Source organism: Gasterosteus aculeatus, chromosome 10, assembly GCF_964276395.1.
Source record: "Gasterosteus aculeatus chromosome 10, fGasAcu3.hap1.1, whole genome shotgun sequence".
Lineage (NCBI taxonomy): Eukaryota > Metazoa > Chordata > Actinopteri > Perciformes > Gasterosteidae > Gasterosteus > Gasterosteus aculeatus.
Window position 1 is genome coordinate 9,663,502 of NC_135697.1, and position 12,603 is coordinate 9,676,104.

A 12,603-nucleotide genomic window follows, 5' to 3' on the forward strand; every position below is an offset into this window, starting at 1 on the left:
ATTTATCTATTATTATTTGCAACACAGAGAATCAACTCCAACAATGAAATGCTGTTTACACACTAAATAATTATCCACAGACATGATTTAGAACGCCATAGAATTTTTACGCAATTAAGACCTATTTAAACTTTGGTTCCAAGGTGTCATGAAATGATCAAATCTCCATTTTCTCTCAATTATTCGAAAGCTGCAGAACATACCATAACATCTAAATGGGCCTTGTGGTGCCAATCTACAACTCTCCTGTTAATGCACATGGAATTTGTATGTTTGGACAAATGCGTTCATTCATTCATTGCCGCATGTGCCCGCTGTGATGAATTTTATGGTCCATGTGTGTCTCCCTCACCCAACGGGACACACACACACACACATTAACACACACCGTCCAATAGAGGGAAGTAGGGCCTGGCAGAGGGGACAACTCACCTTAATTAAGATTTAAAGCACGAAGGATCAACTCTGCTGAGTGTTCTGAACCTGAGGCCCCCGTTTAGCCGTCGGATGTTAAATTGTCTTTAAATAGCGATGCAGTGTCAGTATGTTACTCTCAAACACAAATACACATGTGTATACCTCACATGTATGACATTTAGCCGAGGCTTTCCATGCCACATCTCCCTCCCTCTCCCTCCCTCTCCCTCTCTCTCCCTCCCTCTCCCTCTCTATAAAGGAGCAATCCTGCAGTCCATCTGACCGCCTTTGCCCACCCTCAAGATTTTGATCTGTGACGTATTTACTGACGAAGACGTGCGAGTTTTCTCACCGATGCTTCATCTGCTCGCGAGGGCGACTATTTGGGGGAGACAAACTGCGCCTCGCTAGTCGGTCTCTCTCCCCGGTGTGACCCTCCCTCCTCACCGAGCGCCTCCTCGCTGCTCTCCTCGGACAGTCTGCGTGAACACATCAAGTCGGTCAGAAGTTTTGGACACGTTTTTTTTTAACATAAAAAAGTGAGATTTTGCCAAAAAACAAGATGCTGGGTGGTTTTAAGAGCACAGTGTTGCTCTTTGCATGCCTGACTTGTCTTGTGGGGACTTCTGTTGTCAACGCAGACGGTAAGTTCATATTTTAAGCTTTTCTACTAGAATACAATTTTTCTGTATTTTACTGTCTGATGTTATGCACCAACCGCCAAGTCGAATTCCTTGTATGTCTTAACGTATTTTGGTAATAATTGTTCCTGATTCCTGATCATTCATTGTGAGACACAAATTAATCCCAATGTCTTGTCAGTTAATTAAGAAGTTATGAACATTTGCTTTAGTGGTTCTGAACAGCAACTGATGGTATTATTTCAATCTGAAATTTTATTTTATTTCTATATGAATTCAAATTAGAGTCCAGGACTAATCCTCCGATTCGGTCTGGTGGTGTGACAGTGAGGTGATAAATTAATCTCCCCTGTTGCCAATACCACATACGTCAAAATCTGCTCCAATGCACTGAAGTCTGTTGCTGTTGTTATTTATTTAATTATATCCATTATGGAATAATATGGAATGGAATCTATCGTGGAATCTATTTCGACCTGGAATTTCCTGCGGTGATAATCTCGATAATAATATTCATTATTTTAAACTAGCAGTTGTAGTTAAATGTCTCAAAATATATTTGTCTTCAATTCTGACAGAAAAGGTGAAGGATTTTAGATTTGATCCCATTTCACTAAGCACTTATGAATTAGGCGAGGTGTCTTCTTGCAGACCCAGAAACTCACTGGTCAGACCCGTGTGCCCTTGTTCAGCATAAGAGTTTAATAAGAGGAGATAGGAGGTTTCAGAGGTCTTCCTCTTACTCCCCCCTCTCTCTCTCTCTCCCTCCCTCTCCTCTCAGGCCGAGTGTTCGTGCTGGACCTGAGGAACTCCTCCGGCCTGCAGGGTTTCAGAGATGCCGAGGGGGCCTGTGCCTCTCGACACGCCCGCTTGGCATCGGCACAGGAGCTCCATCACGCTGTGGCGGAGTGCTTCTTCTCCCCGTGCGCCCGCGGGTGGCTCTATGGGGGCACAGTGGGGTAAGGAAAAAGAAGTCCCGAGGCTCCTTAGTGGCTTTAAGGGACGCGTTGTACGTCTTAAGATTTCCGAAGAGGTCAAAGGTCATTTTGTTGCGCACGCTTCTGTGCTTGCGACAGCACTCGCGGGAACGGATGAAAGGGAAAGGAAGTAAAGGCAGCGGCGTCAGTTATAGAGAGGATGGGAAGACGGAAGGAGGGAGTGACACATTTCAGGGGGGGAAGAGAAAAAAAAGAGAGAGGGAGAAAGACTCCTGTGAACACAGGAGTCTTTCTCCTGTGCTCCAGAGGAGGGAATTCTGAGCCGGGGTGTCATGTCGACAAATGGCTCCATTTACACCACCCATCTCCACGGTAACATGACACACGGCTCTCAGCACCCGGAAACAGACGGACTGAGAAGCAGACAAAGAGACAGGGCTGATCTGACGGAGGGAGAAGATGCAATGTCCGTTCATAGGGAGGCGAGTCTTTGGTGGTAACTACAGAGGGTCTTTGTGGTTTCAGTATGAGGTGATTTCAGAGCTTTCTTTCAGGAAGTAGCGCTCTGGTGTGGGGGCCGGTAAACCCTGTAGTCCTTGACATCATGTTTAGGTCTGTTGCATAATCATGAGCGCTTAACGTCTTCCTGTCAATCAAAGATCAGCTCCCCCCGCAACCAAACACGATACAAACCAGCAAACTCTTACGGACCTACACACGTCTTCGGGTTTCCCCCGTAATGGTTATGTCACGCAAGATGAGGGTTTTGAGAAATGGTTCTTGGTCAGGTGAAGTGTCTCTGCTGGTGGCCAATCTTTCTCTCTTCCACACGCATACACAAACACACACGCACACACACGCGCAGATGCCTGCAGACTGCAGTTTAATGTGAAAACAGTCGTGGTCCTTTTTTTGCCTCTCTCAGAGGGTTTTCTGGCCGTTTCTGCCCTCGGGCCTGTTTCTCTCCCTCAGAGTTTTGTCCTTATAAGCTGAAGTTAGCATGGCACAAGCATGCGGTATGACTCACACCAACTCTCACATTCTCACTGGGCTGCCAGTCAAATTCTTTCCAATTACTGATACTTTGATTGACTCAGTTACACAAGTACACACACACACACACACACACACACACACACACACACACACACACACACACACACACACACACACACACACATACATCATTTCCATTTGATGAAGCTTGATTAAGGATATTACCGTGCAATATTATATGAAAGTTCTAATATGTCTGACCTTTAATTACCTTTCTGAACTCTGCTTTAAATGTTTTTTCCAAGTGAGGTCGATTGGCGTGGGTAGCTGCTTTGGGAACATGATCTCATTGTCCTGGAAGTTCGAGTCTGTCATATCTGGTGCTAGTGATGCTATAAACTTTAACGTCGCAAAACAAAAATAGAACTAGAATATATTTTTGCTGCAGCGTGTATGCGTTGTGTCCTGGCTGCATCATCATTCATTTAGTCTAGAACAATCATAACATTAGGGAACTGATGTTATGATTGTTCTAGATGAAGTAGACGGTGACTTAAGGCCTCTGTATGGGAACATAGATTTGTAACGTGCTACAGTGTGATCACATTGTGCCGCAGGCTGCAACTGCTGATAGTGCAGCACGGCTTAGCCATGATGTGTGTTTCTGGACTGTCTGATGTCACGCTGTAATAATATTTAAATAAGCAACAAATCAGGCGGGGACCGAGAAAGCAGCCAGAACTTTAAATATCTGTCTGTGTGCGTCGTATTATTTTCTGTGAGAAAACCAGAGCTGCGACTTTATTTAGCAGAATTGAATCAGTGATCAGAAGTGCAAAAATTATAAAGCTATATCATACTGTATATATATATATATATATTGTAATATATTAATGTAACAAAACTTTATTACAATTAAAACCTCTGCACTCATATTAGGTATTCATAATGAATTAATTGATTCATAACAAAATAAAAAATATACTTATACAATATAAAGTAAAAGTCAGCATGTCCCCTGTTTAATGTTTATTCATTAGGGTATTATTATTTTGTTTGTATCATCATTACTATCATTAGATGGTGCATTAATATGTAAGCAACACTTTATTGTTGTAGCTGCCCGAGGTAATGCTAGTTTGAAGTCATTTACAAACTGTGAGTGTTGTCCTGTGGTTCCCAACTTGTGGGTCACAGGAGAAATGAGTCACAGAGTGATTAATGAGAGAGGAAAGAAGAGAAAACAAACAAAGTTAGGCTACTCCTATTCTTGGATGCGGGTTACAGACTACCATGTGTTCCTTGGATATGTAGTAGAGTAGATATATAAGATAAAATGATCTGTCCATTGATTATTTGTGTGTTGATCGCAGTGGTTAGAGATGCTAAACAGTTGCTAAACAGAACAGTTTCATGAACAAGCTTTTATTCATGATGTGTATCACTGTAAATGGAATAGGTTCTCCCTATTTGGTGATGTGGAAATGGCCTGGAATTATTTTCATGATCATTTCCTGAATCTAATAAATAAACATGCTCCCTTTCGGAAATTCAGGGTGAAAGGGCGAAATAATCACTGGTTTCATCCAGAATTTGGAAATCTTTTAAAAGACAGAGATGCTGCATGGGCTAGAGTTCGGAAAACAAAATCTGACAACGACTGGCATTACTTCCGTGAGCTGCGTAACAAATGTACGTCCACGATTAAGAAGGCAAAAGCTGAGTTCTATCTAACAAAAACCACAAGAAATCTAAATGATTCAAAGACATTTTGGAAGGTGGTAAAGTCGACATCTGGTGCTGCTGAGCAAAATGAACTACCAAATTTCTTGGTGCATGGCTCTATCAATTTGACTGACAACTTGTCAATGCTAAATTTCTTCAACGAGCACTTTGTCTCTGTGGGTCATTTATTTGATTAGGAAAACCCTAAACAATTACATTCCGATATGAGAAAGGAGTCTAAGGATGAGGCTGTAAATAGCTCCACTCAGAATTTGTGTTACCCTTTTTAGTGATCTCTCTAAAGCTTTTGACACGGTTGATCACAAGATATTGATCAGTATCTTGAAAAAAAAATTCTAACCATGCATCTACCTGGTTTGCTGATTACCTGTCCAACAGGACTCAGTCAGTCCAGTTAGCCAATGCCACATCATCCTCACTTGAGATCACTAAAGGTGTGCCTCAGGGCTCGGTCCTAAGACCTATTTTATTTTCTATTTATATAAATGATCTTTGTGTAAATGTATCAAATGCTGCCTATCACTTTTATGCTGACGACACTGTTATTTATTGTTGTGCATCCTCTGTTGTGCTTGCATTTGAGTTGTTACAATCTGCTTTTAACGCCGTACAGGACTGCCTACAAAATCTCAAATTGGTTTTAAATGCCAACAAATCAAAAATCATGGTGTTCTCTAAAGCTCCTTACTCAAATGAAAATATATCTTCTGTAAAAATTGCCTAAGGTAACCCAATCGAGATTGTCACCAAATATAAATACTTCTTTTAGATAGGGAGCTTTCTTTTAAATTATATATTGAAAACCTGGTAAAAAAAACTAAGACTAAGGAATGGCTTCTTTTACAGAAATCGCTTGTGTTTCTCTTTGAGAGCATGTAAACTGCTTGTCTCGTCAACTTTTTTACCTTTTCACTGGCTGTGGTCACCTCAAACATCACTGTCAGCTTTATATGACGTCTGGGTGGCCATCTCTGAGCCCTCAGGGAGAAACTCACTGGTTGTCCTTGATCTATAAGGCTCTCCTCGGTATGGTTCCGTCTTTTCTATGTTCACTCCTCCGTGGAGCAGAAAACCGGTACGCTTTAAGGTCCAGTGATATTTACTGCTTGTACATTCCACGAGTGCATTGGGGAATTGGGGAAAAAAGCATTCAGTTTTGCCACCCCATCAACATGGAACAATCTCCAGGCTGAACTGAAATTGTCTGAACTTGTATCTTTTAATGTTTTCCAATGTCTCCAAATGGACAGACAACAAAAATCTATTGAACGGTGCCTCTGCTTTTGACCATTTTTTCTTTGTATTTTATTTTTAACTTAATTTGTATTGTGGTTTTACTCATGTCATGTATATGTATTTTATGGCTGTTTTTTAACGACGTGTGCTGCTGCCTTCTTGGCCAGGTCGCCCTTGAAAATGAGATCTCAATCTCAATGGGACTTTTACCTGGTTAAATAAAGGTTAAATAAAATTAAATAAATAAAATTGATTTCTAGGACCACGGTGTGTGATGTTGTGGGCAACGCGCGAAAAGCAGTGGATGTGAGAACGGAAAACGCCACAAAAGACGCGGCACACCTGGACGCCTTCTGTATCAAAGACAGAGGTCAGTAAACCCACACAACACACAGTACACACAGATATATACACTCATCGTTTATAATGATCTTTGCCTAAGTACGTAATTAAGTTACGTTAATTTATTTTTTGAGTTCTTGACGTCCTCTACTTTCAACACTCTTACAACCCTCCTAATACATTGTTTGTCAATGTTTCCATTTCTATATTTGCCATTAACACTTTCATACATAAAAAACAGTGCTTGAGAAAACGTGATAAGAGCCTTTGCCTTCACATTTCAGAGAAGCGGAAATTGTTAGTCCATAAATGATGGTAGAGATTTCCTAACTCTCCAAAAGTTAATTATATGAGATCACCCTATTTAAAAAAAAACGTGCATTTTGAAAAACACCATTTAAATGTCTTTTTGTAAAGGTTTTTATTTCAGAGAGTAAATACAGTAACTGAAAACAGAAGAATATGTAGTGAGCAGGTTTTTTTAGGCCATCAACATGTTATTACTTGTCAAACAATCTGTGTTGCCTCTATAAAATTACCGTGAAAAATGAGACCAGTCGGGTCAATACGTAGCCTTTATCTCATCCCAGTACATTGTTAGGCGTCCTGTTTGTCCCATTAACATCCACATTCTCCACAAAGCACATTACTTCCTGTCCCTTGAGTCACTCTAATCTCTATCTGTTTAAAAATGGGATAGTGATGAGGCTAAGCTGCATAGTGATTATGAGCCGTGGTTCATTAAACACACTCGGCAGTACTGAACAGGGTTTGCATCGTCACTATTGAACCTAAAACATTTATATCACACTTTGCATGTTGTATTTCCTCAGGACCACATGCATGTCTGTGTTTTTTGTCGACAGGTGTGCCGTGCGGTGACCCTCCATCCTTTCCCAACGTACGCCTGCAGGGGCACAGTGGGTATGAGATGGGGGACGAGCTGCTGTACACCTGCGTGCCGGGTTATGCGATGCCCAGCGGACACAGTGCCTTTAGCCTGCTGTGCGACAGCTGTGGAGAGTGGTACGGACGCGTGGAGATATGTGTCAAAGGTAAGAAGGCCTTCAAAAGTTGCTTCAATTGTTTCGAGGTTGGAACGGAAATGAAAAGAGCTTCTGGTGCTGCGGCCCAAATCGTTTTCTTTAAATCCCTGGATGTTTCAGATTTTTTAATGCCTTCAGCTTGACTCCTGGTCTTTTGGGGAAACAGAGTATCTGTTGTGAGTTGAGAATGGCTGCTGTGACACCCCAGTGTGACATGCCATAGGGTGGCCATAGGGTGGCCCAGTTCATAGCAGAGGGAGAAGAGCTGTATGTGAAAGCAAAATATCAGACCTGTGCACACGGTAAGCTGACAGGGTGGCAGCCATGTTTGTGTGCTGCAGGAGCCGTGCCTGAACTGAAGGTCAATCTGAGGGATCACGAATTAAAAAAAGAGATTAAGAGTATTTTGACATTTACTGTTGAGCTTTGACAGCCAATTGAGTAAATGTGTCTGTGTCGTGTTTCCCCAGATGAGACTGAAACTCCTGTGGACTACGAGGAAAAGTATTCCTACGGAGAGACAGAGCGCCACAACGAGAAACCAGAGGAGGCTCGTGGTCAGGTGTTCAAGGAGATGCACAGAGCCGCACACCAGGAGGAGGGACGGAGTCTCGAGCAGCAGGAAACGAGCTTCAGTGTCAAAGTAGAGCAGAAGCATCAAGACCAACATGGAAAGCGTGGTGTTGGGGCAGAAGTGATTGGCCAACCATCTGAAGGAGCTTTAGAAGAAGCAGAAGAAGACGAGTCCCGAGTTGTTGAGGACTTCGTAGCCCGTCCGCGGGGAGAGCAGGAGGTGGTTGAGACCAATGGCGCTACAGTCTCTTCTCTCTCCCAGAAGCACCTCTTCTGGTTCCCCCCCGAGGCCTTCCAGGAGGAGGGACATCCTGTCTCCGGCAATCCAGTCACCGAGACCACACAGAGAGTCCCGGGCGGCCAATCAGAAGAGAGTAAAGAGAGTGACAGCCAAGAAACGCACCACCACCAACGTCCAGCTGATGACGACGACCACGACGACCTTGACGACGAGCGAGACGGCCGCGATGACCCGGACACGGATGACCGAGTTGACCACGACAACAGCGACCACGAAGAACCGGATGGCCACAACGACAGCCGCCATGATGATCTAGATGACCATGGCAGTCGCCGGCACAAAGACGACGACCATGTGGGGCATCAGATTCCAGCTCGGCACGATGACCTGGACGAACGTGACAGCCGCGAAGATCATTACGATCACGATGATCACGCCGACCATTATGACATGGGTGAACACGAAGAAGGCCGCGATCGTGTTCGCAGCCATGAGTACGGCGATACTTACGATGAACATGATAGCTACGAAGAACGTGACAACGTCACCCACAGTCGCGGTGGCGATGGCCGAGAGCATCCCGACGGCTCCGAGGAACACCTGGAGCCTGATGCCCGTGAGGAGCATTATGACCCAGACGAGGAGGACAACGACCGTGACACTGACCACGATGACCATGAACACGATGATCACGACAGCTACGACGATCACGATAGCCACGAAGATGATATTGACAGCCGTCAGCACGTCATATCTTCTATAGCGGCGGATGAACGTCAGAACGGCACTCAGAAGCGAGCGAGAGGAGAGGCCGCCACAGACGACACCTGGCTGGACGGCCACCCGGTCGTTCAGGAGGGAAAAGAAATGGGCGACTCCACAACGGAAGGGCTACGACTGGCTGATGCAGAGCGGGGGACAATCGTCAGGGCAACAGACAGACCCAATGAGGTGGAAATCCGTGGACCGGGCCATTCCACCAGCCCACCACAGGTGGCTAAGTCCTCCACCACCACGACTCCCTCAAATCAGGAAGGAGCAGACGAGCCGTGGCATGGCTTCACCCTCGACGCTGCCCCCTCACAGCCCTGGGACTCCCCCTCGTCCTCCGACTCCCTGGACTACGATACACAACAGGCAGCTCCCACCCACTTCTGGCAGGGCGACCTCACCGAGCACCCCTTCCTCGATCCCGGCCCGGTTCCACCCATGCGCGACGGCAACGGCGTGGTGACGGGAGAGGACAGGGTACACAACCTGCCCGGTGAGGCGGGCGAGAGGGGTGAGATGGAGGGAGAGGCGGGGGAGGCGATCTGTACAGGAGACAACTGCCCTCCCCATCCACCGAGCTCCTCCAGCCGAGGTCCTACGGTGGCGGCAATAATAGTGGCGTTGTGTGCGGTCGCCACGGCGGTTGTCGTTGGGGTCTGGTGTTACCGACGGCAACAGCAGAAGAGCTCCATGTACGAGATGAATGGGAAAGGCCAAAGTCAGAACCGACAGGGCCAACACATAGAGATGCAGCAAAAAGTGTAAGAGTGAGGAACGAGGACAGAGGGACATTGACGTAGAGCAGAGACATTTAGGAGGGATGGGAAGATTTGGAAGAATTTGGGAGGAAGGCACAGCCACTCAACTTGTTAGAAACTACTGCATAATTTGAGGTGTGAATGGATGGGTTTGTTCAAGAGCACCTATGTGATGCAGAAACGTGTGTAAAACAGTAAGAGCTGATGCTTAACACAGTGAAGACACTAGATCCATTTTAAGGAATTTTGGTCATCTGCATTATACCTAAATGCCAAAATGAAGCTCTGACCTCTGGATGGACATCTGGACTGGACTTTACTCCAGGAACTGAAAAGGGTGACATTAAGGAAAACCACAAGAAGGCTGCCTGCCCACCTGAATATATGAACTGAGACCTCAAAGCTCTTGGACTGTATGTTGATCAAGCTGCGTTGATCTCAATTCCCCATCTTTTTGTCACTGAGTATTGTTTTGCTTTGAACTGCATTTGAACTGTTACTCCAACACTTTGCAGTAGGAGATTTGGGGCAGTTGGTGGCAAATGAATGGCTAAGCTTCTGTTGAACCAACAATAACAAAAAAAGGATGATGATGGTTGAGTGTCTGTTTGTGTGTGTGTCTCAGGTCCGCGCAATCTCCCGGTCAACAATATGTCGTGTTTACTCACGGGATTCAGAACCAGAGATTAAACAGTATGTGGCTGCGATGGCAACAGAGAGAAAATGAAATAAGTTTCATTGTTTGCCGCCATCGGGCAATGAAATCCATGATATCCTTTCAGGATACTGTTATTCAAGCGGCATCGGGGTCTGGTTGAACGTGCGCACGCTCATGCTCTCCTAGTGGGAGGAGCCGAGCAGAGAAGAGCAGAGGAGCAGGAGGAGGGCTGTATTATTGAGTTTGGCGTTGGTGCCGAACTGCAACTACTGCATCTTTAAAGGAGTAATACCAGTTTGACAGATGTTGACGTTTTAGGGTCTTAAGTTCAAATGTACTTGTGTTAATATTAAAATGGAATTGAAGCCAATTTGTGTTAAAATTAGAGCTCATGCCCTAAAACAAATATCATGATGTGGTTATATTTAGCTAAATAATGACAAATGTAACCCAACATTTTTTCAGTACATCAATGGGCTATTTTTAGCCATTTGTGTTCTTTTCTCTTTGTCCTGATAAAATGTGGTGTGTGGAGTTTAAGAGGATTGGCTGAACTGGAATGGGGTGAATCTGTTAACACTTACAAATTTCGACAATTTGCAATTTTGCATTTAGTTCTGGTTTGAATTGTACATTGGATTAATTGTCCAGTCCTTGTTCAAAAAATGATTTTACAGTGTACCGTAGCTCTGCATGATATGGTGATATTTGTTTGTGCTGTGTTTGTATTGTGCCAAATACATAAGGTAACAATAGGTCAAATATTAAAAAAAGAAAGCCTCGTGCAATTGTAAATAAATTCAAATAGCCATAAAAGGGCTTAAAATTTAAAATTAGATATTAGAGTGTTATACTGGGTATTTAGAAAGACTGCAAAAAGTACCGCAATAACTTAAATAGAAAGTGCTTCACTTGTAATTAATTATCTATGTTAAAATTATAATTGTATTTTTCCTCACATCCAGTTTTTTCAGTTCTGAAAATTGTATTTCTGATGGTGTTATTTAGTGACATATTTAGTTATGAAATACGTGCTTGTTGAATGTGGATGGTTTAAGGGAATAACAGTTAATATAGTTTTTCTAAAGATATCTCACCTATCTTTTTGATTTCCGTATTGTCGTGTCTGAAGCTGAATGGACACTAAAGTCAAGATGTGGCGAGGCCAAAGGGAATAAAGCACACGTGTGTTTCTATAAATATGAATCTTTAACTGTAATACTTCACTGGCCAGGGTGACATTCAAGCACAGCTGACATTTATTACCTCTTCATGTCTCTCACAGCTCAACTCCAATTTAGTCAACTGAATGTGCTTGAAAACAAGTACAAGTACCGAATGGTCCATCACGGAGGAGTGTCTGATCACACACCAGGTGATCCGTAAACACCGATCACAATCAACGTATAAGAAAGCAAAGCACTCCTTTGGACATTGTTGGCCCTCATTCACATGTCGCTTCCTGTCTGTTTCTCCTTCATCTCAAACAGCGTGATGTGTGTGTGTGTGATGTCAGGAAGAGATGTGTACTGTATTTGTGTCACAATAAACTGCTTAACATGTGGTATCAACTCTTGAGATGTACTTTTACACGGTTTGCAGCCTCGGCCTCTGATTGAATGGTCCACTGTTCCGCCCATGGCCGCGTGTGAGAGATCGACGTTTAGTATTAGGGTGTGACTTTGACCCGTGACCATAACTCCCGACAATCAGCCTTTTATGTTAGCGGTTACCTAACCCACCCCTGCCTGCTGCTCTCCCCCATTTCTGTGTGATGTTTCCAAAAATGTCTTTTTTTAAACAAAGTAGAATGTTTAAAGAGAGGTCAGATGAAAGGAAAGCATTGGCAAAGGGAGAAAACGTGGGAATGTAAAGGGACGGCTGAATAGAGGCAGCAGAGAAATGAGAACGCAGAGTCAGAGAGAGACGAACAGTAACACAGCAAGAATTTTCCCCTGTGGGGTTTTTACATCACCGTGTGAAAAACTGCACAGAGACTCAATGTTCAAACATTATTAAACAACTCTGTGTTTTTTCTGGATGTCTCCGTGCTCAGAACAGACAGGGCTCATAGCCATCTTTGCTGTATAGATCTCTCGTCAAATAGTAATAGACTGAAACAGAATATTATTCAATTGATAAATTAATTACTTTTTTTGTTCTTCAAGCACAAATACCAGACAATTTCATTTGTCATTTCATGAACAAAAAACATAAGCCTACTGTTACTTACTCACAGT

The 12,603-nt window shown here is 43.8% G+C and overlaps 1 protein-coding gene across 1 annotated transcript; it reads left to right on the forward strand.

The window, feature by feature from the left end:
* The first annotated feature begins 701 nt into the window (after window positions 1-701).
* Window positions 702-11,932, forward strand: susd5 (sushi domain containing 5). The gene is made up of 5 exons (XM_040188534.2): window positions 702-1,061; window positions 1,840-2,017; window positions 6,235-6,344; window positions 7,183-7,371; window positions 7,833-11,932. Exons 1-5 carry the CDS (start codon window positions 980-982, stop codon window positions 9,710-9,712), a joined length of 2,439 nt encoding a protein of 812 aa, XP_040044468.2. The 5' UTR covers window positions 702-979; the 3' UTR covers window positions 9,713-11,932.
* The last annotated feature ends 671 nt before the right edge of the window (window positions 11,933-12,603 follow it).